Here is a 27,862-nt window from a genome sequence, read left to right as displayed (position 1 = left end):
TTCTTTCTTTCTTTTGGTTGTGGGGTTTGAATTCTGGGCCCCACTGAGCTCTTCAGCTCAAGGCTGGTGCTCTAGTACTTATAGCCATAGTGCCACTTTCGGTTTTCTGGTGATAAATTGGAGACAAAGAGTCTCATGACTTTTCTGCCTGGGTTGGCTTTGAACTGCGATCCTCAGATCTCAGTCTCCTGAATTGCTAGAATTGTAGGCATGAACCACTGGTGCCTAGCCTGATTGCTTAACTGCAAAGTAAGGAAAAACCCACCTCACAGGGTTGTTATAAGAAGTTAATAAATCAATTATATGATGCCTATATCAGGAATGGAGGACAAGATTGAGAAAATATTGAACTTAGCAACAAAGTAAATAAAACAAATAACTGTAATCTTGATGTTCAAGGACTCTGAGATACTATCAAGAAAAAGAAGCTAAAATATTAGCTAAGGGAACCTAGGACCTACTGAGTAAAATTATTAGGAGATCTTAGCAAATCTTGGGAAAGAAGGAAGCATCCAGACACAGGTTGTATTTTGAATTGATATGAACAGAGAAGAATCTTGACATGTTACATCATGACTAAAATTCCAAAATTAAAATACAAAGTTGTAAGGCAAAAAGCTAACACAGACTAAGAATTCTGTAAGTCCTTAGTGACACGATTTATCTCGAACACAAAAAAAGAAAGCAATAGATGAAGATAACAAGTGATCTTAAGTAGGGAGAAGAGGGAATCCTTTTACACTGCTGAAAATAGCTTCCTTGCAAAATTAAACTACTATGCTATAGTAGTATCATTATTGGGTGTATAGCTGAAGGAAATAAAAGTAGTATGTTAAAAGAGATATTGAGTTGGGATCTGGTGGCTCATGGCTGTAATCCTAGTTATTTAGGAGGCTGAGATCTGAGGATCACAACTTAAAGCTGGCTCAGTAAAAAAGTCTGTGAGACTCTTATCTCCAGTAAAATACTAAGAAAAAACTGGAAGTGGAACTCTGGCTCTAGTGCTAGCCTAGAACACAAAGGATCAGAGATAGCACCACATGGACAAAAGGGAAGGAAGAAAAGAAGGAAGGAGGGAGGGAGGGAAGAGGGAGGGATGGGAGGGTAAGAGGGGAAGGAGGGAAGAAGGAAAGAAGGGAGGGAGGGCGGGCGGGAAAGATTAGCATTCCCATGTTGATTGCAGCATTATTTATATAACAGCCAAAAAAGTATCTACCTTCAACTATAAAAAGAATGAAATCCTGTCATTTGCAACAACATGGATAGAAATGGATGTTCTGCATGGTTATTAAATGAATATATGCTCTCAAGCAAGTAAATTCTACCCCAAAGTCTCCCATTCCCTATGTGGTGAATGGTCCGAATACCACTTGCCTTGATATTTCCAACAAGAAGTGAGATAACTCTGTGAATCGTTTTTTATTCTTGAGAGATCTTGATTTCTTTTAGTTAAAAGTTTACTGTGGGGTTGGGAGTTTAGCTTAGTGGTAGATTTACTTGCCTAGCATGTACAAATGTGGTACCACATACATAGAAAAGACCAGAAATGGTGCTGTGGCTCAAGTGGTAGAGCTCTAGCTTTGAGGAAAGCCCAAGGACAGTACTTAGGCCCTGAATTCAAGCCCCAGGACTGGCCAAAAAAGAAAAAAAGAAAGTTTACTGTGGCTTAATGATAGTATGCATGTAATATAGAAATATTGGGCACTGAGAAGAATAAAGCAGAAAGGGTGAAGGATTTTTTTGTCTTAAGAGTTTGAGGGTTTTTTAAAAATATATATACATCATGCAAACATTAAAGGCTTTAAGCTATTATCAAATCTATATTTCAGAAAACTAACTATTGTGTTCTACTCTACAGTCACAGTCCCTTATTTCTCAACACTGCTTATTTATGGATATTAGATATGGCACTATTGAGTATATCTGTATTTCACTGGTGTGTGTGTGTGTGTGTGTGTATGTGTGTGTGTGTGTGTGTGTGTGTGTGTGTGTGTGTGTTTAATACCTGAGAGGAATGGAGCAAGCTCAGTAGCAGCAACTTAATATCCATCCATCTATCCATCTATCTATCTACCTATCTTACCAATCATCTGTTTTATTTTGTTTTCTAGAACCAAGCTTAATTCAGTGACAACTGAATTCCAACTTTTGCTTCAGGATTTTTTTTTAACCAAATGCAATCTAAAATAATTAAAAAGCAATTCCTCTGTAATATTAGAAGCATATGAAAGCTATTATAGTATAAATATTTTAGAATATTGGTGCTTAGGTGCAATTTATTGCATTTACTACATAGTCTGTAAAGTTGATCAAGTCTTTTGTTCTATGGCTAATTTTAAAGTGGAAATCTATTTCTGCTGACAGATTTGTGAAGAGGCCAATAATCTTAAAAGGCAATGGCCAAAAGCCAGACACGATGGCTCACACCTGTAATCCTAGCTACTAAGGAGACTTGAGATCTGAGGATCATGGTTTAAAGCCACTCTGGGCAGGAAGTCTTTGAGACATATACCTCCAATTAACCCCTAGAAAACGGGAAGTGGAGGTATACCTCAAAGTGGTAGAGGGCTAGCCTTTCGTGAAAGAGCTGGGGATAGAGCCCAGGGCCTGAGCTCAAGCCCCATTACCAATAAAAAAAGAAGTGACAGAGAAGAGTAAGAGACTATCAACCAAATACCAAGTAGAATTTTGGAAAAGACCTATGTTTGGGGTATAAGTCTATAGGGGACCTAGGGCAAATAGATCCTCTCTGGATTCCTGATGGGGTCAAGTGTCCTTACTCTACTTTTAAGACTCACTCCCAGGGCAATGTCTAGGTATGGCAAAGGGACCAATAATACCTCTATAGCTCTAACATGTTCAAGAAATAGATTATGACCTACATTCTGGAGATAAACTCCATTCTTACTCCTGGTAACTGTTATTAACAAAATGACACCCCTCCCCCCAAATAAAAGCCAATAACTCAAAACTGCTAGCAATTTAATAACTCATTTTTCTCAAGAAGGTTGGTGCCTGCTGTTATTTTGGTAATCCCCCAGAGCTCAGTTCAGTTAAATATAATGGCCAGCAGACATTTAGTAAATAGTTGGACAGCTGGGAAATCTTAACATGAAGAATTGTTTTGGTTGGGGTGGCAGGGGCATAGAAGAACGTCTAATAGATCTTCTGGTGAGAAACTAACCTCTGTATTGTGGAAAAAAGGCTGAAGACATACAATAAGACTCCTATAGTTAAGTCTTATATTATTTGTTATTAAAGAGGCAAGGTCTTAAGATGCCTTAAGATGTGCTTTTTAACAGTCTTTAGTTTGGCTGTAATTTAAGATGACTTTTACAAATTAGATCCTAATCCTTGCAGACACAGATGGCTATTACAAAATAGTCTTGCAAAAACAGTAGTTGTTAGACTTGAAAGAACACTTAGAGAAGGATGAAGTGCCATTAACTCTTATCTCACCTCTCTCTTAAGGAGGCCTAAAGATTCCTGTGCTTTCTGGGTTTAGAACTGGAAAATGGGTGGGTGTAGGGAACTTGCTGTGATTTGGAATGTCTGCTTGAGTTTTATGAGACAGGAACTAGAAATTTGGGGGAGACCTGAAGTGATTAACATAAGACAACAGTTACTAAGTACTTACATATGAGGCACCAAGGTGGGAACTGCAGGAAAGAAATTTGAACATAATACAGACTACGTCTATGAATCATTGCAGAACAACAGAACAAGTGCTAGGAGAGAAGAGTGGTACACAGGTGTGAAATTTGGGAAGAGAGCTTTCCAGAGAGAGCTTTCCATGTTGACATTTAAGCTAGACATTAAAAGCTAGGCCATTTGAACAAGAGGTGAATTATAGGGTAAAGGGTAGGTAGACATTCAAGGAGAGGAAAGAGTGTGCCAAAGTGTAGAGGTATGAGATTTTCTGTGTCTTTAGTGAAGAGTGAGCAATCTCCTATCTCTTGCTGATAGAAACAAGTATTAAAAGATAGTCTATAAAGTCAGAAAGACAGGAATGTGACATATTGTATAGTTTTCAAAAAAAATATCCTAAGGGGAAATAGGGGATACTGAAGAGGTTACATATGAAAGAGAAATGATTAACAAGGACATTCAGGAAAATCATTGTGTGGCAGATAACTTTATGTTGATCAAAGATCACAAAATGGGCATAATAATGGGTATGGGGAAACTTCTGATTGCTCCTATATAAGCAAAATTCTCTGGCTTGATGTTTTCTCTTAGGAAAGAGATCTGATTATAAAAAGTTCTGGGGAAAATTTTTTGGAATAGAATAGACATGAAGTCAGGTAAAAAAAAAAAACTGGGAAAAGAAACTGGGAAATTGCCTTCTTCAACAATGTAGAACAGGGGTAAATTTTCTTTAAGTGATAGGCTCTCCATTTAGAGATTGTAAAACTTAATTTCCAGCCAGGCGTCTGTAATTCTAGCTCACGGGTCTGTAATCCTAGCTACCTTGGAGGCTGAGATCCGAGGATGGAGGTTTAAAGCCAGCCTGGGCACTAAAAAGTCTGCGTGAGACTTTTTTTTCCTTATGGGTCATGGGGCTTGAACTCAGCCTGGGTGCTGTCCCTGAGCTCTTTAGCTCAAGGCTACCACTCTACTCTTGAGCCAAGCCCCACTTCCTGTTTTCTAGAGGTTAATTGGAGATAGGGTTCTTTTGTGCCCGGGTTAGCTTTGAACCTTGATCCTCAGATCTCCTGAGTAGCTAGGATTACAGGCGTGAGTCACCAGGTGTGCGTCGGCGCCGGCTAAGTATGTAAGTCTGTGGGACTCTTATCTCTAATTAATCACCAGAAAACTGGAACTGGTGCTGTGGCTCCAGCGGTAGGATGGTAGCCTTGAGCTGAAGAGCTCAGGGACGGCATCCAGGCCCAAAGTTCAAGCCCCAGGACCGACTAAATAAATAAAAATAAAAGTTTTATTTGATACAATAAGCAGTCCTGGTTGGGAGTTTGGCCTAGTGGTAGAGTGCTTGCCTAGCATGCATGAAGACCTGGGTTCAATTCTTCAGTACCACATACATAGAAAAAAGACAGAAGTGGTGCTGAGGCTCAAGTGGTAGAGCTTTAGCTTTGAGAAAGCCCTGAGCTCAAGCCCAGGACTGGCAAAAAACAAAAAAAACAAAAAAACAAAACAGTCCTTAAATAATATTTCTAGCAGTTTCATTTTTCACAAGAGGCCCAGGAAGAAAGTAACTTGAAACCAAACATTAGGAAGGAAGAAATTTATCCTGTAAGTTCTTTAAGTTTTTCTAAGGAGACATTTTCATTACAAACATAAAGTATAAGAGACAGGCAGAGCCTGAACCCTCTGATAGTGGCCTTTCAAAACATTTTTAAATATATTTTTATTGTAATTAATAGAAGGGTTACATTATATTCACCAGATAGAAGGTGCATTACTTAACAATCTAAATTTTTTTTTTAACTTTTAAAACATTTAAATAGTTGAGCTGTGCCCTGGTGGTTCACACTTTAATCCTAGCTACTCAAAAGCCTGAGATCTGAGGACAGAGGTTCAAGCCTGCCTGGGCACGGGAGTTGATAGTCCATGAGACTTTAATTTCCAATTAACCACCAGAAAACGGGAAGTAGCACTGTGGCTCAAGAGGTAGAGTGCTAGCCTTGAGCTGAAGAGCTCAGGGACAGTGCCCAGGTCCAGTGTTAAAGCCACACAAATGAGAGAGAAAAAAAGTTGTACAAAGGGGTTTCATCCAGCATGTTGATTTATGTGTACAGTACATCTCCATCACTGTTACCCTTTCTATCATTCTACACACACATCTGCAGTTCAACTTCAGTGGTAGAACTGAAGGACTTTAATCTGGATATGTGGTGGGAAAATATACACGCAGATTTTTGTATGCTTTTGCCATGAATAAAGTAAAAGCTTGGAGCAGCTGGTGGAGAAAAGGACCATTACCAATGACTACTGATCTGTGGCAGAATTTTCAGCACACTTACAGGGGATTTATGGATGGGTAGTAGAGTTAAAAGATACACTAGTGTTTTCTGACTTTATCCTCTAAATCTGACAACCAATATGAGAGTCCAGATTGCGAAATTTAGATCACAATGGAATTAAGGAATATTAACATTTACTATGTGTTTTTTTAAATATATTTTTATTGTAATTAATAGAAGGGATACATTATATTCGCCAGATAGAAGGTGCATATACATTGATACCCTTTCTCATGTCTTGGTCCCCATTTCCCTCCCCCCCGACGCCCACCCCTCATCTTGTTTTCCCTCCTTCCCTATCCAATTTCAAATAACCAAATACAAATATATCCAATATATCAGATAACAAAGTGAGATACTGAAAAATATGGAACGCTTCACGAATTTGCATGCCATCCTTGCGCAGGGGCCATGCTAATCTTCTCTGTATCGTTCCAATTTTAGTACATGTGCTGCTGAAGCGAGCACCATTTACTATGTGTTTTAAAGAGTTGAAATAGTCTCAGAAATGAGACGAGCATGAACATTGACCTAGTAGGAACACTGACTATAAAAGCAGCAATTGGCATCTCCAAAGATCAGGAAATTAGTCCTTTCTTAGGAAGTGCTTTTTATATATTAAGCCAATGTTGCCCTCTGGAACCTCCAACTCACTGGTTAGAGTTTTGACCCTGCAGCAGTGAAACTTCATGTAGCCAAAGATAATACTCATGTCTCTCATGGTCTTTCTTTCCTGAAGAATTTGTTCCTCAGATATCAGTATTAACAGTTCTTTTTCCTTCTTTCCAGCCCTGTCATAGATGTTTCTATTTCTTTAGGCTTCCTGTTTCAACATGAAGCCTAAGGACCCTTTTAAGAGTAGTTTAAGTGCAGAGTTGTATAAGACCATTTACTTATTCTCCTGTTGTATTTACACTTCTAAAACTTATGCTTTTTTTCTTTGCTGGCAGTTATAATACATTATTAATGTATATTAGGCTTAATTCAATATAACCTCTGCTCATGGAATATATCTTAACATAGTCTTGCACAATTTTGGCTGTTTTACTTTACTTATAGTTTAGTTCTTTTGAAGGTTTTCTTGAATCTTATTTTTCATAATTCATATGATAAACATTTGTTTAGGCTGGCAAAATGTGGTGAGTAATGAAGGGTTAAATATACCATCTCTTGATTCCCTGTAGGGACATGGCAGTCAGCATTTTCTGGACACAACATCTAATCAACAACGGAGCTACCTAACTGTAGATCAACATCTCTACTTTGCTCCAGAAGTAGGGGGTGAAATACACATAGTGAACATATGTCATTACCTCAACTTCCCAGGGTAGTAAAACTATCAAATTACAAAATACTCTTCATTTAGCAAAACTCATTCTTCTTCTTTTTTTTTTTTAAACTACTCCTGGGGCTTGACCTCCACCTGAGCACTGTCCTTGGGCTTTCTTCAGGCTAGATCTCTACCACTAGGAGCCACAGCACCACTTCTGACTTTTTTTTCTTTTCTTTTCTTTTGCCAGTCCTGGGCTTGAGCTCAGGGCCTGAGCACTGTCCTTGGACTTTCTCAAGGCTAGAGCTCTGCCACTTGAGCCTCAGCACCACTTCTGGCTTTTTTCTATGTATGTGGTACTGAGGAATCGAACCCGGGTCTTCGTGCATGCTAGGCAAGCACTTTAACCACTAGGCCAAACTCCCGGCCTTCTGACTTTTTTTCTATGTATTTTGTACCGAGGAATCTTCATGCAGGCTAGGCAAGCACTCTACCACTAGGTCAAACTCCCAGCCCTTGCATAACTCATTCTTAGTGAACCTATAATCATTGATTTTGATCTTAAGATGTTAAATACACAATTCTCAGTTATTCTCTTAGGTATATAAAGATGAGATCTCAGGAAAGATTGTGTAGAAGCTAGGCTAGGGGAAACAGCTAGATAATAAAGACAGAAGATCCAGTTTCCTAATTTCTAACATAGGCTTCTGGGCTTGGGAAGCCATACTTCCTCTGAAAGCTAAGAAGAAAAATGGTGTGTAGAACAAGGAAGGAGTTTTGGATGTTCTATATCACTTGACATTTCTTGGATTACTTTTCCCAGCCCTAATGATCTGGACTCACTTCCAGGTAGATATGGTAACTTACATCTCTCCGAGGAAAGGTGCTCAGTAACTTGAACTCATCCCATGGAAATCCTTTGGAAGCCACAAAATCAAAAACAATCTGGAGCTTATTGCTGGCCAGGAAACGCCGCTCTAGGAACTCGCCACTGGGGGTCCGGATCCGTAGTTTGCTCACAGGCTCAGCATTTTCCTCCTTTGGCTCTGGAGGCAGAGCTTGCTCTAAGGAGAGTCGAATGGCCTAAGTAGATAATAAAAACAGGTGTTAACATGTGGGATAGATGGGACTGTGGGGATGGAGAGAGACTGGAAAAAAGCTATTAGACACTCATTGAAAAACCACTGCTACACTTATTTAAGCAGGTCTAATGCTTGAACAATAGGAATCATATATTTTTCATTATATTACTATAAGCTCAACAGAAAATTAATTAAAATAAATCCCACCTTGAGGCCACATTATTAAATCAGTAGATAACTACATTGAAAATAAAACATTTCTAAAAAAAACCCCAACCAAGTAAAGAGCTTAGATATTTATGATTGAGGATATATATATATATATATATATATATATATATATATATCGAGTATCCTACTAATAGGGTATGTAAATTAAGATTATTAGCAGCATTTCCAAAACATATTCCTACATTTATGTTTGAGAAAAAATATTTACCAAGTAGAAATTTTATGGACTTTAGAGCCCTTAAAATACTGAGTCATATGTTAGTATTATTTAGAGTGATAAGTTACTTAAAAACATAAATCTCTAATAGATATATTTTCTGTTAAATATTTAATTTTATTTATATCTTGGCCAGTCCTGGGGCTTGAACTCAGAGCCTGGACACTGTTTGCGAGCCTCTTTGTGATCATGGCTAGCACTCTACCACTTGAGCCACACCCCACTCCTGTTTTTTTCTGAGTAGTTTATTGGAGATAAGAATCTCATGAACTTTTCTGCCTAGGTTGGCTTCAAACCATAATCCTCAGCTCTCAGCCTACTGAGTACCTAGGATTACAGGTATGATCCACTAGTGCCCATATTAATTTTAATTTGTTGAGACAGGTATTACTATGTAGTTCTTGCTGGCCTTGAACTTGTGATTGGCCTCTACCCCTTGAGCCACAGCGCCACTTCTGGTTTTCTAGTGGCTTTGTGCATGCTAGGCAAGCAATCTACCACTAGGCTATGCTCCCAGCCCTAAAGTGTAACATTTTAATAAAAGGCTTTAAATGTTAATCTATTTTTTTTTTAAAGGAAGTGAACATGTGTGTAATGCCTTTTCCCTGGGAGCTACTTCTCAAACCCAATCAGGAAACCAACTTTTGACAATGAAGTTTAAAAAATGGTAATTGAGCTGGGCTCCAGTGGCTCACACCTGTAATCCTAGCTACTCAGGAAGCTGAAATATGAGGTTCATGTTTTGAAGCCAGCCTGGGCAAGAAAGTCTGTGAGACTTTTATCTCCAATTAACCACAAAAAACTAGAAGTGGAAATGATGTGCTTCAAGTAGCCTTGAGCAGAAAGGTTTAGGGACAACAACACCTGGGCCTTGAGTGCAAGTCCCAGGACTGGCACATACCTGCAAAAAAGTAATTAAATGGTTAGGATTACATGCTTTTCTGGATGACAAATACTGGCCACTTGGTAAATAACAGCCTTTGTGACTTTTAGTTTCTCTATTCAAGAAATAGGGCCAATAAAAACATTAAGAAGTTCAGCATTCAATCAAGTCATCAAGTTCCTAGCACTGATCATTATGCTATATGTTAACATTGTAAATAGAGGACAGTTGCTGTGCTGCTGTCATTATCATAATGATTATTTCTTTGCACATATTTTAATTAGAACTCAATTTGGTATTTCCTGGTTTCCCTTTCTGCTTTCCTTTTAATCCACCTGTCCTTGCTTTCTATTTTGGCATTTTCCTCCACAATATAACAACAGATGCTACATTATTGTCTGAAATCAATTGATTATACTACAGAAAAATAAACAACAGTAACTCATTATTCCAGTCAATGTACATAGACTCTAGGGTTTTTCTGCAGAATGAAAAAAGAAAGGAAAGAAAGAAAGAAAAGAAAAAAAGAAACTTCTGCACAGATTTAACTGGAATCAATAGGAGATTTTAGATATACCTTGAGATATGAAGCCAAAGATGGTTTATCTTTTTTGGGGTGGTGGTGGTGGTAGTGGTGGTGATGGTATTGGGCTTTGTACTCAGGAATTTGCCAGGCAGGTGTTCTATCAATTAAGCCATGTCCTTACCGCAGTCTATTTTTTTTCTGTGTGGTACTGGAGTTTGAACTCAGGGTTTCACACTTGCTTGGCTGGTACTCTATCCATCCAACCAGTTTTGGGCTCATTATTTTGGAAGTTGACTCTAGTTGACTTTTCTTCTTGATCTGGCTTTGAACTACAATTCTCCAAGTCACATTTTCCCAAGTAGCTAAAATTAGAGGTGTGCTTTTCCCCATTCCCTTTTCCTTTATTTTCAAATAGAGTTTCACATTTTGCCTGGACAGCCTGGAATGCCAATCCTCTTGACTTCAGCCTTCTGAGTAGCTAAGATTACAGTGTAAACCACTATTCCCAGCTACCATTACAGGGTTGTTTGTTGTTGTTGGTCCTGGGGCTTGAATTCAGGGCCTAGGTGCTGTTCCTAAGCTCCTTTTGCTCATGGCTAGCACTCAAGTATTTTGAATCATGGCTCCACTTCTTGTTTTCTTTCTTTTATAATTTTTAAAATTTTAATGTACAGAGGGTTGGCAGTTATAATCGCCAGATTGAGGATGCATTACTTCTGACACGTTGATATCCCTTCTTATGTTTTTGTCCCCATTTACCTACCCCCTTCTCTCCCTTCATTTTTCCCTACTTATTTCAAATAAGCAAGTAAACATTTATATAATATACCAGTTAACAAAGTGGGATACTGTAACAATGAGATCCACTTCTAGTTTTCTGATGGCTAATTGGAGATAAGAGTCTCATGGACTTTCTTGCCCAGGCTGACTCTGAACTATGACTCTCATATTTCAGCCTCCTGAGTAGGTAGGATTACAGGTGTGAACCACCAGGGCCAGGCACAATTGCATTTTTTTTTTTTTTTTTGCCAGTCCTGGGCTTGAGCTTAGGGCCTTGGTCTTTCTCAAGTCTAGAGCTCTACCGCTTGAGCCTCAGTACCACTTCCTGCTTTTTTCTATGTACATGGACCGAGGAATCGAACCTGGGTGGTCGTGCATGCTAGGCAAGCACTCTACCACTAGGCCAAACTCCCGGCCTCAATTGCAGTTTTTTAAGGGACATGATATGCCTATAATTTTGGCAGTCTCGGGGCTTGACTCAGGGCCTGGACATTGTCCTTGAGCTTTCTCAAGGTTAGTGCTCTATCACTTGAGCCACAGTACCACTTCACCTTTTTCTGTGTTTGTGGTACCAAGGAATTGAACCCAGAGCTTCATGCAAGCTAGGCAAGCCCTCTACAGGTAGGCCACACTCTTGGCCCTGTGGCAATTATTTTTATGGGCTCATTAAAAAAAATTCAGGGCTGGGGATTTGGCCTAGTGGTAGAGTGCTTGCCTAGCAGGCACGAAGACCCAGGTTCGATTCCTTCGTACCACATATATAGAAAAAAGCCACAAGTGGTGCTGAGGCTCAAGTGGTAGAGCTCTAGCCTTGAGAAAGTCCAAGGACAGTGTTCAGGCTCTGAGCTCAAGTCCAGTACTGGCAAAAAAAAAAAAAAAATTCAGACTATAGGAAAGTAAAAAATGGAAGCACAGGCTCAAGTTAAGAGAGCACTAAAGTAATCCAACAGATAAACAGACAATGGTGGCTTACATGAATGTGATAGTCATGGGAATAATGGAGAAACATTTGAATTTTGCATTTATTTTGAAAGTAGAAGTAAGTAACAAGGTTTGCTCTTTACATGTGGATGTGATAGAAGTCAAGAATGATTTCAAACTTCTTAGCTTAAGAAACTCATTTTCCACCTGCTCTGTGGAGTAGAGAAGATTACAGAATGAGCAGGTGTGGATGGGAAGGCAACCTAATTTGTTCAGCACTAGACATACCAAGTTTGTGGTGTATATATTGACATCTAAGTGGAAATGATATACTAGAAATCAGATTTTCAATTCTAGAGTTCAAAGAAAAAGAAACTAGAGATATAAACTAAAATATACAAATAATATTTAAAGTTATGATATTGGATAGTTCACAAATACATTTTATATGAACATCATATAGAAATGGTTTGGCCCAATACTATAGCTATTCTGTGTTTCTGACAAATTATCCAACCTATTGCTAGAGGAATGTAATAAGGCTAATGATTATATTTCCTAAGCTAAAATTCAGATAAATGATTTGGGCTGGATATAACACATGTTTTACATGGGTTGTGATTTAGATATGAAATTAGAATTGCTGGTCTATTTTAGTGGTTCATAAAGCCAATAACCAACTACTGCATAGTGGAATTATTCAAGAAGTTATAGTCTTATGGTCTTGGATACTTAGCACTATGGTTCAATAACAATTTTACTTTAATAACTTACTTGTTGTCCCATTTTCATTCTTCCAGTGTAGGGAAAAAAGCTGAATGGATATCACATAGCAGCTCTGATACTATGTTTTTTTGGCTAGTCCTGGGGCTTGAACTCAGGGTCTGGGTGCCATTCCTGAGCCTCTTTGTACTAAAAGGTAGCACTCTACCACCTGAGCCACAGTGCCATTTCTGGCTTTTTCTGAGTAGTTTACTGGAGATAAGAGTCTCATAGACTTTTCTGCCTTTCTGGGATGGCTTAAAACCGTGATACTCAGCCTCCTGATTAGTTAGGATTACAGGCATAAGCCATGGCTGGCTTGCTGATTCTGCTTTTACAAGGCAAATGTTGCTTATGATTTTAAAGAGATTGTTTATTTGCAGTACTGGAGTTTAAACTCAGGGCCTGTACTTTCTAGGCTGTCACTTGAGCCATGCCTAGGCTGGCTAGAATAGTGATCTTCCTGTTTATGCCTCTTTCCTAGATGGAATGACAGGTGCTCAGTTTTTTATTGGGTGAGATGGGGGGGGGGTCTCCTTAACATTTTTGCCTAGATTGGTCTTGAAGTATAATCCTGCTAATCTCTGCATTTCCAGTAGCTGGGATTATAGGCACGAGCCATTGTGACTGACTTAAGAACAGACTTTTAAAATCTTGCAATGATCTTACTGTTTCCATCTTTAAAATAGTAATGATAATTCCATTACAAATACTGTAAAGTGGTTATAAAGATCAAAATAAAAAAAACTGAATAGAAAATGCCAAGTTTCTAAGAATACATTTTCTGCTTAATAGTCTTTAATGTTACCTAATATTTTCTATTTGAGGAGGCACTGAAAATTAACAGAAACAATTTGGGATAGAAAAACAAAAATGCAGCTGGATGCCATGGCTCTGCCTGTAATCCTAGCTCCTCAGGAGGCTGAGATCTGAGGATCACGGGTTTAGAGCCAGCCAGGGCACTAAAGACTGAGAGACTCTTATCTGCAATTAACCACTAGAAAACAGGAAGTGGCACTGTGGCTCAAGGGGTAGGATGGTAGCCTTGAGCTGAAGAGCTCAAGGGCAACACCCAGGCCCAGAGTTCAAGCACCATGACGGCGAGGGGGGACAAGGGGGGGAGGGGGAAGGGAGAGCAAAAATGCAACAGGTAGTAACTTTATGTTTATTCTCTTCCACACATGATTCTCCAAAAATTGGTTCTTTCAACAATAGCTCTAATTATTTGCACTGTGTTCTAAATTTATCCATATATGCTTCTCTGAGCAAAACCCATGTCCAAACATTTATTAATTAATCCAATCAAAATGACCTTCTGTTATTTCACTGTTAACCATCAAAATCCTCTTAATCTTCCAAAAGCTCCTCCCTCTACGAAGGTTTATTTTTTTGGTTGAGAATACTGGCGTTTAAGCTAAGCCCTTATGTTTGCCAGGCGGATACTTTTAGCTGAGCCAGCCATTTTTTCCACTGATTACCTTTTGAGATAGCATCTTGCTTCCTACCTAGGCATACTTCTAGAGCACAATCTTCCTTATTTGTGCTTTCTGCTGGTATGACAGGCACAAACCGCAATGCCCAATTTCTTCTGTTAAGATGGAATCCCACTTTTTTTTTTTTTTTTTAAGACCACATCTGGCCTGGAATCATATCTCTCAATCTAGGCCTCCTCTGTCTCTAGGATGACAGGTGCACACTATTTTGCTCAGCTATTAGTTGAGAGGAGGACTTAGATATATTCCCTGATTAGTCTCAAATTCAAATTTCTTAATCTCAGTTTCCCAAGTAGCTAGGATTCTAGTTATGAGTTATTGGACCTACCAGTGAAGTCTTAATTGTAAGTCAACTAAAAAATCAGCTCCTTCAAAATATCTTCAGCACTAGTCCATTTCAATAGTGTTTTATAATATAAAGTGTGTCTTCCAACAGTTATTTATTTATATTTGCCTCCTCCCATTAAACAGTAAACTCTCAAAAAAAAAAAAAACAAAAAAACCCAGTAAACTCTCTCAGGGCTATATTTTATATGTATAACGTGATATATAATGTAATTATCTATAGCAACTGATTTAATGATTTATATACAGAATAAAATAATAAATATCTGCTGAATATTGATTGAGTACAATGTTAGCTGAAATTTTCTTTTTTCTTTTTTGCCAGTCCTGGGGCTTTCTCAAGGCTAGTGCTCTACCACTTGAGCCACAGCACCACTTCCAGCTTTTGCTGTGTATGTGGTACCAAGGATTTGAACCCAGTGTTTTCTGCATGCTAGGCAAGCACTCTACCACTAGACCATGCTCTTGGCTGAAATTTTCTTTACTTGTCCAAAAACCAGTGGCAAAACCCCCAATATTCAGGATGGCAAGTAGTTCACACAATTCACTAGTTACTATTACATTCACTTCTTATGCTATAATAACAACACTTAGAGGATGAGAGAATGGTTTGTGAGTTTGAGGTCAGCCTGGGTAGTAAGGTCCTATCTCCATAGGTGAAAGAAAAGGAAAAGATCTATTGTTGAAACTGAAGTTACAGAAAGATGTAGAGATGATTTTACTAAATTGTACCAAGAGATCAAAGTCTTATGAGCTTAATTTTTCTATAAAAAAAACTGTAAAGAGCTGGAATTCTATGCTGTCATTAGAAAGAACAACATCGCACCATTTGTAAGGAAATGGAAAGACTTGGAAACAAGCGCTTAATTATAAGTAACTGTTATTCTTTATGATTTTCTCTCTTCTCTTGTGTTGCCCTTTGGTTAATCTCATAATGTTACAGTATCCCACTTTGTTACCTGGTATATTATATAGATGTTTACTTGTTTATTTGAAATAGGAGGGGAAAAATGAGGGGAGGGGGTTGAGGGATGGAAGTGGGGACAAAAACATAAAAAGGGAATCAATGTGTGATAACTAAGGCACCCTCTACCTGACAAACGTAACTGTAACCCCTGTATACATTGAAATAAAAGAATTATATTTAAAAAAAAAGCTGTAAGGAACTGTCCTACATAACTTAGCTGTTGTAGCTATGGCTGGACAGAGTATTTACTGCATCACAAAACTTCTGCTTGAAGAGGAAGCACTGTTCTGATGTCTCAGTGTTAGATCAGTCTTTAGCTGATGCTATTTACTAAGTGGCACTTCTAATGATCAGTTTTCTGTTTTTACTCAAAAGAAATATGGAACAAACTTTGTGGTTCATTTTGAGCAAACATAGAACTCTGTTATATTCATTTTAGTGCCTCTGTTGGACTATCTGTTGTAAATATACTAATATCACCTTTCAATTAATCTTCCTGTAATTTTCCCTTAGTGCTTATTTCTACATCTATTGTACCTTTTTTTAACACCTTGGAATTAAACATATTTATAAACATCACTGATGGTGATTTCAGAAAGAGTGAAATAGAGATTTAAGCTGGTGGGTGCAGTGGCTCACACCTGTAATCCTAGCTACTCAGGAGGCTGAGACCTAAGGATAAAGGTTCAAAGCCAGCCTGGGCACAAAAGGACCTGAGACTTTTATCTCTAATTAACCTCTAGAAAACAGGAAGTGGGGCTTGGCTCAAGAGAAGGGCAGTAGCCTTGAGCTGAAGAGCACAGGGACAGGGCCCAAGCTGAGTTCAAGCCCCATGGCCCACAAAAATAAATGAATGAATGAATGAAAGGGTGAAAGGTTTGTTATAATTTCTATAATTTTCCTTTATAAATACAAGTATTTATAAATATAAATATTCCTTGTAAATATTTTTCTTATCTTGTCCAAGGACCAGAACAATCTGCTTTTCTATGTTTTACTGATTTTACTCAGTTGCCACATGACAACTACTAAGTAGTTTTCTATAGACAAAGATGATTTGACTATTTAACACTTTATTTTTCTAAAGGATCTTGGGAATAACTGTAGATAATAAAAGTAATAAAAACATTCTTGTTTCTCAATGTAATTACATGGGTTAGGTTTCAGTTAGATGGGAGGCAGTATTACCACAGAAAATCAGGTGACCTGGCTTCTTGTACAGATTATACATGTTCAACCAGTTTGTTGACCACAGGCAAACTGTATAACCTTTCTGGGTCTCAGATTCCATAGAGGTTGAACAATATTGGTCTTTCCCTGGTATGGTGATTTGTAGTACCCTAATGTGCTAAAGTTATCTGGTATTCTATGCAAAACAATCAAATGAACAAGATCAAAAACTTTGGAAAAGACTAGATTAAAAATAATGAAGCTTCTTAATGATGAAACATACAACAGCCTTTGTAAACCTTGGATGAGGGGAGAGTAAGGCACATAGTATTTTTTAAACTTGGCTTTTATAAAAGGGAATAGGCGAAAGGACAAATGCAAGAGATGACTAGCTGGAACACCAGCTCTGTCCTTCCTCCCTTTCCTGGGGCTCCACCTATAGACTATCTGAAATGTTTGGGACTACAAATGCTCCAGATTTAAGAATTTTTTTTTGACTTTTGAATAGTTGTACATACATTATATGATATCTCAGGAATGAGTCATAAATCTAAATATGAAATTCATTTGTATTTCACATATATCTCCATACCTATAACCTGCAGGTAGCTTTCTATAATAATTTTAGTGTTAACATGCTTTGACTGTGATTGATCACATAAAGTCAAGTCTGAAACTTTCCACGTGTAGCATTATATTGCCATTCAAAACCTTTTGGGAATTACAGAACATGTTAGATTTTGGACTTTCAGATTAGGAATGATCAATCTATATAGAGCCATAAGGATATCTGTCTTCTATAAGGACCTTACATTTATTAATATCTACATTTGATAATGAAAATTTTAGCTCAGGGCCAATTATGTACGTCATTAGAAGAAAGTATATACTATCAAACTAAATCCCGATCAATAAGTTAATTGTGTACTCTTGACCTTTTAGCATGCTTCTCTAATCGAAGATAACTATAAATAGGGAATGATCATGTGTGAAATCAGGAAGGAGCAGAAATCCTAAGTTTTAAAACTGGGTCTTGCCAGGTGCGGTAGCTCCAGCTTGTAATCCTAGCTACTCAGCAGGCTGAGATTTCAGCCTGGGCACTAAAGTTCTTGAGATTCTTATCTCCAGTTAATCATCAGAAAATGGGAAGTGGTGCTGTGGCTCAAGGGGTAGGAATGTAGTCTTGATCTGAAGATCTCAGGGACTATACCCAGGCCCAGAGTCCAAGCCCCTGGACCGAGGAGATGACAACAAGCAAAGACAATGACAACAACAAAAAGCTTTTGTAGTCATAAAGACTAGCTGACAATTTGGCTGTTCCCATTTCTATATGTGTGACTCAATAGACTTTAGTTTTCTTATTTGTATAGAGAAATTCCTTATCTTGCATCTTATTTACATGGTTAATGAGTAAGTATATGTAAAACAGATGATGTTCAACTAAGTATTTTCTATCTTCAGAGAACAGAAAACCAGGGTTTGTCAGGTATAGTGTCTTATACATTATGACAGGTAGTCAATGTTAGAAAATAAACAAACTGATTTTCAAATAATGTAATTTCACACATCTTTCAAGACTGCTACTTCTCCCATTATTTTGTGATTATCAAAACTGTTAAAGATTTTCCCATGGTCTCTGAATTCCCTATGTATTTTCCTTTCAATTATCCTGTCACTTAGAATGTTTCTCCTTGCAAACATGTATCTTCCCTCCAAGATGTAATCTGTTCTTACAGGTAAAAAACATCTTATGATCCCTGTTTCTCTTCTGTGTTCAATACAATTCTTGATTTAAAGAAATGTGAAAGGTGGCATTTTTTTGACTAAGAATGATGAGTAGAATTCCCGAAATACTCAGTTAAGATTTTTGAAGTTTTTCAACACTAGATAAGTGGCGTCTTCTTTTTACAAGTAAATCATACAGTATTATAATTCTAACTTCAACAAGGCCCCTCCCTCCCTCCCCCCCTTCCTACCTTCCTTTCATGAGCTCTTTGGAAAGTGGAGGATGATCTATATTATCTGTTAAAATTATGGTTTGTTTTTATGTATAGTTAGTATTTAAAAACATTTACAATGTGAGTGAATGTAAATTCTCTATATTGATGTAGCTATAAACCAGAGGAAAAGTATTACTTAGTCCTATTTAGGGACCCAAGATATTGTAGAAGTAACTTACAATATCTTTTGATGAGTTTAATTGGGGAAATATAGTCACTATATTCTTGAAATGTGATAATATCCAGAAAAATGTGAAGGGTTTGTTTGACAATAGAGGGAAATAGGACTAAAGAAATCAGAAAATCCCAAATCTAGGGCTGAGAGTGTAGCCTAGTGGTAGAGTGCTCACCTTGCATGCACAAAACTCTGGGTTCAATTCCTTGGTGCTACACACATAGAAAAAGCTGGAAGTGGTGCTGTGGCTCAAGTGGCAGAGTGCTAGCCTTGAGCAAAAAGTGTCCAAGGACAGTGCCCTGGCCCTGAGTTCAAGTCCCACGACTGGCAAAAAAAAAAAAAAGAAAAAATACAAATCTAGTACATGATCAAGTTTACTAAGAATTTTATACAATGGATTAGGAATGATTCCTTTTCTTTCTTTTCTTTTTTTTCTGTTTGCCAGTCCTGGTGTTTGAACTTAGGGCCTTGGCACTGCTCAAGGACAGTGCTCTGCCACTTGAGCCACAGCACCACTTCTGGCTTTTTCTGTGTATGTGGTACTGAGGATCGAACCCAGGGCTTCGTGTGTGCGAGGTGAGCACTCTACCACTAGGCTACGCTCCTGGACCCAGGAATGATTCTTTTAAAGAAAAATTAGGTTAAAATGAGTCAGGAAAAGTAGAAATAGTTCTAAGAAATAGTAACAGCCTCAGTATAAAATGCAGTGAAAATGTAACTTAGGTTCTGAAAATAGCTTGTGTCTCACCTCACGTTCCTCTTCTTGTTCTTTGCGAATCTGCTCCAAACGAAACTGTTCTGCCATCTCTCTCTCATGAGCTTCCCTCTGTCAATAAAATAGAAGGGAAGCAAACATTTAATATATGTTTACCTTTAAAAAAAAAAAGAGGAAAAAAGAGCAAGTTATATCCAAAGGGCTTATTCAATATAATCCAGAGGTACACTGTGGTTACAGCAATGTTGCTCCCTATAAAATAAATGAAAACCATACCTCTCTGAGAGTGCTGGCTTCTTCTATAAAACCTTTAATAGCTCTGAGTAAGGAGGCAGTGAAGATTCTTTGGACCTTTCTATTGTCCCTCTTTCTAGCCCTTACAGCTCTCTTTTTGATCCCCCAATCTCAAAGCTCTATTCATATAGCTTCACCCTTTCCTGTCTTTCTGGTTGCTAACTTGTATTACTACATTTTCCCCCATCTAGTTCACTTATACTACATCTATACACACTCTCCATTACCTGATTTTTTTCCCCAAAATGTGAAAAATACTTTCTACCGAAACTTCTGCTCATTGATCTCAGAAGTTTTACTGCTCAAAATGAAAAGAGGACTGTTATTCAGATCTCAGATGTCAAGATTCAGTTCTATATTCCTGAAGTACCTTGACACATTTACCTTTGCTCTGTCAGCTTCAAGTGAAAGGCGATAGGCCTCATCTTGTTCTCTCTTCACATTTTCTCTGGCTTCACGTTCATCCTTAAAAGAAAAAAAGAAGGATCAAACAAGTTCAAAAAAATTTAAAGCTGGGCACAGTGGCTCACACCGTAATCCTCAAGTGGCTGAGAGCTGAAGAGCTCGGTTCAGAGCCAGCCCAGGCACTAAAGTCCCTAAGACTCTTATCTCTAATTAATCACCATAAAACAGGAAGTGGCACTGTGGCTCAAGGGGTAGGGTGGTAGCCTTGAGCTGAAGAGCTCAGGGACAATGCCCAGGCCATGACCAAACAAAAACCATTTTTTAAGTAACACACATTAATTGCATTAAGAGGTTTTGGTGTGACAATTCCATTGTATATTTTGAACACACTGTGTATGTACATGCAATGTTATTGACTATTTTCATCCCTTAGTTTCTTTTTTTTCCTCTCTGTGCTCCTCTCCAGATAAGCCTTCTCCAGACAGTCTCTTTAACATTCATATACCCCCGCCTCCTCCTCAGCATTTTAGTTCTACCTTGCACAAATGAATGAAAACATATTTGGCTTTTTGAGCTTGATCTATCAGCATAATGATATCCAGCTCCATCTATTTTCCTGAAAAAATATAATTTCTTTTTTGTATGGTTGAGTCACATGGTATGGCATATGTGTGTACTTGAATGTATTTTTGAACTCATTCATATACACAGATACATATATACACACACTATATTTTCTTTATCCATTCATTAATTGTTGGGCATTTTGGCTGATTCCACAGCTTGCTATTGTAAACTGAGCTAAAATAATTGGGATTACATAGACATATTGCTTAGATTCCTTTACATATATGCCTAAGAGTAGGACAGCAGGTCTATTTTTAGCTTTTTGATAAACCTCCATACAAATTTCTATAGTGGTTATAGTAGTTAAATGCTCAACAACAGTGTTGTTCCAACTGTTGTTGTTTTGGAGCAATAATAACAATGGAATCTCATTGTAGTCTTGATGCTACGGGTGTTAAACATTATGTATTAATTAAACGTCTGTATTTCTTCTAGGAGCTATTTAATTCACCTACCCATTTATTAATTTTGTTATTCTTTTGGTGCTTATTTTTTTTAACTTTTACTGCCATAATTGGACTTTATTTTTTTATTAAAAAATTTATTAACATTGATTTTTACATCATATTTCAAAGGGTGCTTAATTTTTGAGCTCTTTATACAGTAATCTGTTGGATCTTTTCCTGCAGCAATTCCAGTGATTCAGATCTTTTCTATATACCAATAATGAATAGGCTGAGAAAGACACCAGGAAAATAGCTCTACTCACAATAACCCCCTTCATCAAATAAAATGCCTAGGTATAAACTTAAAGAGTTGAAAGACCTCTACAATGGAAACTAAAAACATCTGGAAGAAAATGAAAACAAAAAAATATGGAAAGGTAACAAGTTCACTGAATGGTAGGATTATTTTCATGAAAATATTTACTATTAAAAGCAATCTACAGACACAATTTCCCAATGTCATTCTTTATAGAAATGCAAAAATCTTAAGATACTCTTAGAAGCATAAGGACCTGAATAGCAAAAGTAATCCTGAGCAAAATGAACAATGTTAGAGATATCAGAGTGGACTACAAATTATACTATAGGAACAGCAGTAAAGAGAATAATACTATACCAATGACACAAAAGGAGATATAAAGATCAAAGGAACAGTGTGAAGCAGAAATCTGAGTTTTGATAAAGAATTCCCCAAACCTACACTGGCAAAATGACAACGTCTTTAATAAATGGTGTTTGTTGGGAAACCGGTTTATATATTTAGAAGACTGGAACTAGTCTTCACCCTGCATAAAAAAAAATCAACTTCCCAAAATGGTTCAAAGATCTCAGTGGAAGATCAAATGAGTTTTTATCATTAAAAAGCAACCAAGCCAACCAATCAACCACAACAACAACAACAAAACAACCCAGCCAGACAATGGTGGCTTATGCCTTAATCCTAGCTACTAGATCTGAGGATCGAAGTTCAAAGCCAGCCCAGACAAGAAAATTGGTAAGATTCTTATCTCCAATTACCCACTCCAAAACTGAGGAGTGGTGCTATGAATCAAGTGATAGAGAGCTAACACACAGAGGGGGGGGGGGGAGGGAGGAAGGGAGGGAGGGACAGACAGACAGCGATCACGATCTCAGGGGGATGCCCAGAACTGAGTTCAAGCCCCAGGACCAGCACAAAAACAAAACAGAACAAATAGCAAACAAATAAGTAACATGATTCACAGTGAAAACAAGACTATTCAACTATTTTACTATTAAGAAACTGTTACCTTATATGTTAATTAACCTCTGGAGATCTCAGTTTTCTTCAGTATATTATAAAAACAACCTATTTCTCAGTTTCTCTGTTGTAAAACAAAATACTGTCTTACAGAGTTACTATGAGAATTAAATGCAATCATATACACACTGGCCAGCAAAAGCATCTTGTACTTGGTTCTTTAGCATAATGATTAGTTCCTTTCTTCCTTCTGCTTTCTTTCTGAGATTAACTTAGAGATGTTTAGTGCTAAGACTAAGAATTGGAAGGAATACAAAAGCAGGCTAAATGCACAACAATCTTGTGAAAATCTCATTTGACTTTACACCACTAACATTATGGTTATTAAAACAAACAACACCTCTCAATCTCTTTGCTTAATTATTTTCTTTCTGTATTCATGCTCATAAAGTGTGTAGATAACAGGGGTTATCTAAGTTGAAAATCTTTTAAAATGTTTTTAGCTTCCAAAGTGAATATACCATATGCTACATTTAAATTATGATTTCAGATGAAATTAAAAGTGAATTCATTATTATAATTTTTCATCTGCAAAGTGTAGGAGTATAGCCAATATATATAAACTTAAATTTAATATCCACACCTGTCTACATTAGAGTGTAAGTCCTTATTAACAATGTGAGTACAATCACCAATATTTGATTATTTTTTACATATAAAACTGGTAATTTTGGCTGGCTGCAGTGGCTCATACCTGTAATCCTAGCTACTCCAGAGGCTGAGATCTAAGGATCATGGTTCAAAGCCAGCCTGGGCACTAAAGACCATGAGACTCTCTTATCTCCAATTAACCACTAGAAAATCGGAAATGGAGATGTGGCTCAAAGGGTAGGGTGTCCTTGGGATGAAGAGCCCAGGAACAGTGCCCAGGCAGAGTCCAAGCCACACGACGGACAAGAAAAAAAAGAGATAATTTCATAAAGATTAACTTTTTTAAAAAATCTCTCCAATTCCCTTTATGCTTACATTAGGCTGAGCATGTGCTTAGCATTCATTCAAGACTGGTCTTCTTTTTGTGGCCTATTACCTCTCCTACCTAGTTTCCTAAGTCAACTAATTTGAACAGCAGTGACATGAATAGCAATATTTCATGGATTTACAATCTTCCAAATAAAAAATTAGGAAGAAGTAGATTTTTCTGGCCTGAAAGAGCTATTAGGGCAATTATACTTAGGAACAAAATGTAAGATGGAATATTTAATCTGAGAGACCATTCAAGTTGCAGAGTAGCCAGAATAATTTAATGTAAAATATTATATAATGAATAAAATGGATTTTAAAAACTTCATGTATACAAGTATTTAGCAGTTACTATTTATGTTTTAAAGACATGGAAGGCTTTCCCTTTATATATATTTCAATTAATTCTTACTATCTTTCCCTTTTGTTCCATGCAGAGGCTAAAACTCAGGGCATTTAGTGTACCAGGCTGACCTCTCACTTTAGTCTACTTACTGAAATTTTATTATGACTAGATACAAGCAGCCCAATAAGGCATATTTTATGTTTCTGCGTATATGTGCACTCACCTAATCCTTAGTTCTATAGATTCTTTTATGCCAAGTACAAATTTATATAGACTAGCTATTACTGGATAGTTCATTTGATGAGAACTAGCATTTCTGTACTAGATATATAATTTCTGTATTTTTCAAGTAATTGTAGAGAGGTAATGGAAAAATTAGCAGGCTGTGCTTAAGTCATAGCCCTGCCAGTAGCAACTTACACATCCTTGGGTAAATAACGTCTCCTTTCCAGACATTTATTAAGTTAAAAGATTAAGCCTCTAAAGATCTTATGCCTCTTTGTGTAAAAATATCTTTCCAAATTTATCCATCTGTAGAATATTATCAACCGAGAATAATATATGTTTCAATGTTTGAAATGAGGAAGTACTGAAGGGTTTTTTGTTTTGTTTTGGTTGTTTTTTTTATTTTTTTGGCCCGTTGTGGGACTTAAACTGTGGGCCTGGGCGTTGTCTCTAAGTTGTTCAGCTCAAGGCTGTCACACTACTCCTTGAGCCACAGCACCATTTCCAGTTTCTGGTTGTTAATTGGAGATAAGAGTCTCACGGACTTTAGTGCCCAGGATGGCTTTGAACCTTGATCCTCAGATCTCAGCCTCCTGAGTAGCTAGGATTATAGGTGTGAGCCACCATACCCTGCTTGAAGATGTTTAAAATTATAATTTGACCTTACTTTCCTGACCTCACCATTCTAGAGTCTAGGTTTCTCAGGACATTCTGTGCTTTCTCTTTAAGGCAACTGTTTTTTGTTTTTCAGATTTGTTTGTTTGTTTTGGTAGTATTGGAAATAGAGGGCCAGAGCTCATTCATATCAGGAAAGTGCTCTACTACTATATGCCTAGCTTTCTCCCCTTTTAAAGTGTTTATCACAATAGCAATTAATTATCATATAAAGGATACAATTAAATACATGTCTTGAGGACATGTTATATATAACATTGTAAGCTTCACAAAGCAGAAAACCTATCTTATATACCACTGCATTTTATATATCAATAGCTTTGGGGATATATCTAAAGGTATATGCTATATATACCTATATATACTTGTGTTTTTTGTTGTTGGTGGTGGTCATGGGACTTGAACTCTGGGCCTGGGGATTGTTTCTGAGCTCTTCAGCTCAAGACTACTGCCTGGCTACCTGTACTTTTTCTTTTTATGCTCGGGATGAATTCAAGCCCTCCCATATACTAAACACATTTTCTAAATGCTCTGAGCTACATTTCTCTAAGTATAAGCTGAACAAATGAATCATGTTGCAGGTAAAAAAAAATACAGTTTGCAGTAAAACTTAAGGAGAAATAGGATTAATTTATTTATTAAGCCCCATCTGGGTCAATAATAATTGACTGGCTGAGCAGGAATAACTAGTTATAACACTGTGTATACAACAAAAGAATAAACTTTTACAACTGGGAGCCATGTAAGCATTTAAGCATTTGGGCCACCTTTATCAATATGTTATATATGTAGAGCTGAGATGTAGCTCAATGGCAAAGTGCTTGACTTGCAAATGTAATGTCCTGGGTTCATCCCAACCGAAAAAGAAAGGACAAAAAAATAAATAAAATTTATGTGTCTTAAACTTACATGTTTCCCCTCCCTTCCCAGTCCTGGAGCTTGGACTCAGGGCCTGAGCACTGTTCTTGGGCTTTCTAAAGTCTAGAGCTCTACTACTTGAACCACAGTTCCACTTCCAGCTTTTTTTCTGTATGTGGTACTGAGGAATCCAACCTCGTCTTCATGCATGCTAGGCAAGCACTCTACTCCCAGCCAAACTTTCAAGTTTTATATTATTTTCCCTTTGTTCCTTATGTAATATTGCTGTTCCTACCCTAGACTTTCCAGTCCATCAGCTGTATCACTCAAAATTGTACCTGACTATCTTTTACATACTTTTAGAAATATAAAAGGACCAGAATGTCCAAAGGAGCTACTTCAGATATGAAGAAACTGAAATATTGAGGGTAACTGACTTGCCCAAAACCACCTAGCAAGAACAGGTCTCTTTATAGCTTTCTCTAGCTTACAGCTTTTTCTAAGACCATCTGGGCAGAAGCACTGACTCAGGTATGTGCTCAGAATGAAATTTCCCAAGTTTATCCTGGTCATAGCTTGTGAAGGCTATGGCTATTACTATTCTTGTGTTTCTTATACATTGATATTTGTCTCACCAGTTGTCCTATTTGTAATTCTCTCTACTTTTTCTAGAATTACTAGAGAAAATTACTTAGACATTTCTCTCCACATAATTCTATATTATTAGACATTTTAGGAAACCTGAGGGGTTGGGCTTAACAAGCTATAAATTTGTTCTATATAGATGTGCCTCTTGGAACTTCTGTGTCCTATAAAGGGGGTCATTGAAGAAATTTGCTTTACTAAATTTGAGAGGACACACAAAAATAACTATCATGCATACTAAAAATGAAACTGCTGGATAATAAACAGATTCAGGAATATACCTTAGGTGATGCTTGGATTATGGCACAAGCTACTTAGTTTTAAAACATTCCTGGCACATCAAAGGAGGATGAAACTTGATTGCTCAGAAAAAAGTGATAGCTCTAATTGGATTTGTTATAAAGTATGAATTTGCAAAGGTAAACAATGGAATAGAGCGGAGCACATATATGCCTATGGACATATAAGTAACTGATTACTGATGTTCAAATACCCATTATGAAAGGTATCAGAATCAAAATGGAGCTCCTAGTATAAACTCTAACAAAATAATAGATAATAGGGGTTATTGCAATATTACACACCTATATACACACTTCTGCAAATTAGGCATGGTGGCACATTCCTGTAATCCCACCATTTGGAAGGCTGAGGTAGAGCACTGCAATAGCAAGGCAGGGAGACCTTGTCTCAAAATAAAAACAACAGTTGGATGCTGGTGACTCATGCCTTAATCCAGGCAACTTGGAAGGCTGGCTGGGCAAAAAAAGTTTGAAAGACCTCCTTTCTCAATAGAGTTGGACATGGTAGCTGAAGCCTGTTTTCCTAGCTGTAATGGGAGGCCTAAAATAGCTGGCCCAGGAAGGAAATCTGAAATGCTATCTCAAAAACAACTAGCACAGAAAAGGGCTGGGGGATGGCTCAGCAGTGGAACACCTGCCTAAGCAAGAGCAAGTCCCTGAGTTGAAATCCTAATACTGTTACAAGCAAACAAACAAAAACAACAAAAAGAACATCAAACCACCAATAAATAAAAAACCCAAAGTTTTGAGGATATCTGACAAGCAACTGTTGTTCAACCTTGGACTGGTAGTATGTTTTATTAAATTAGGGCAAACATTTTTGTTTAAAAATATTTTATGTAATCCTTAGTTTAGCCTCTTAAAAACTTCCAGGGCCTCAATACTCTGAATATGCATATGATTTGCTATGGCATGCACATTTCTATCACAATTATTCTACTTGACATTAAACTTAAAATATAATTTCTTTCTGATTGTTATTTAGATTGACAATGTTTTCTTGTTCAGAGAAGATAGGTATTAGAACTTCAGTTTTTTGTTTTGTTTTGTTTTTTGTCAGTCCTAGGATTAGGCTCAGGGCCTGGGCGTTGTCCTTGGGTTTTCTCAAGGCTAGAATTCTACCACTTGAGCCATAGCACCACTTCTGGCTTTTTTCTATGTACGTGGCACTGAGGAATCGAACCCAGGTCCTTGTGCATGCTAAGTAAGCACTCTACCACTAGGCCAACCACCCGGCCTAAGGACTTTAGTTTTGATACTTACAATTAATATAACAATTTCT

General features: G+C 37.4%; 1 protein-coding gene and 1 non-coding gene across 2 annotated transcripts in view; both read right to left on the bottom strand.

The window, feature by feature from the left end:
• Faf1 (Fas associated factor 1) overlaps positions 1 to 27,862 on the bottom strand; it is a 286,921-nt gene that overhangs the window by 18,300 nt on the left and 240,759 nt on the right. Inside the window, exons 16-18 of the mRNA XM_090334872.1 lie at positions 20,197 to 20,277; positions 19,552 to 19,629; positions 8,119 to 8,334 (exon numbers count right to left, since the gene is read on the bottom strand). Coding sequence (XP_090190998.1) covers positions 8,119 to 8,334; positions 19,552 to 19,629; positions 20,197 to 20,277 — 375 coding nt within the window. The remainder of the gene's footprint in view (positions 1 to 8,118; positions 8,335 to 19,551; positions 19,630 to 20,196; positions 20,278 to 27,862) is intronic.
• On the bottom strand, positions 6,343 to 6,449 carry LOC150061848 (U6 spliceosomal RNA). The gene has a single exon (XR_016536079.1). It is a non-coding gene; the product is annotated as a U6 spliceosomal RNA (small nuclear RNA).

This window comes from Megascapheus bottae, chromosome 6, assembly GCF_031878675.1.
Source record: "Megascapheus bottae isolate mThoBot1 chromosome 6, mThoBot2.hap1, whole genome shotgun sequence".
NCBI lineage: Eukaryota > Metazoa > Chordata > Mammalia > Rodentia > Geomyidae > Megascapheus > Megascapheus bottae.
Note: the sequence above shows the minus strand (reverse complement) of the source record. Positions and strands in the feature narration are given on the sequence as shown.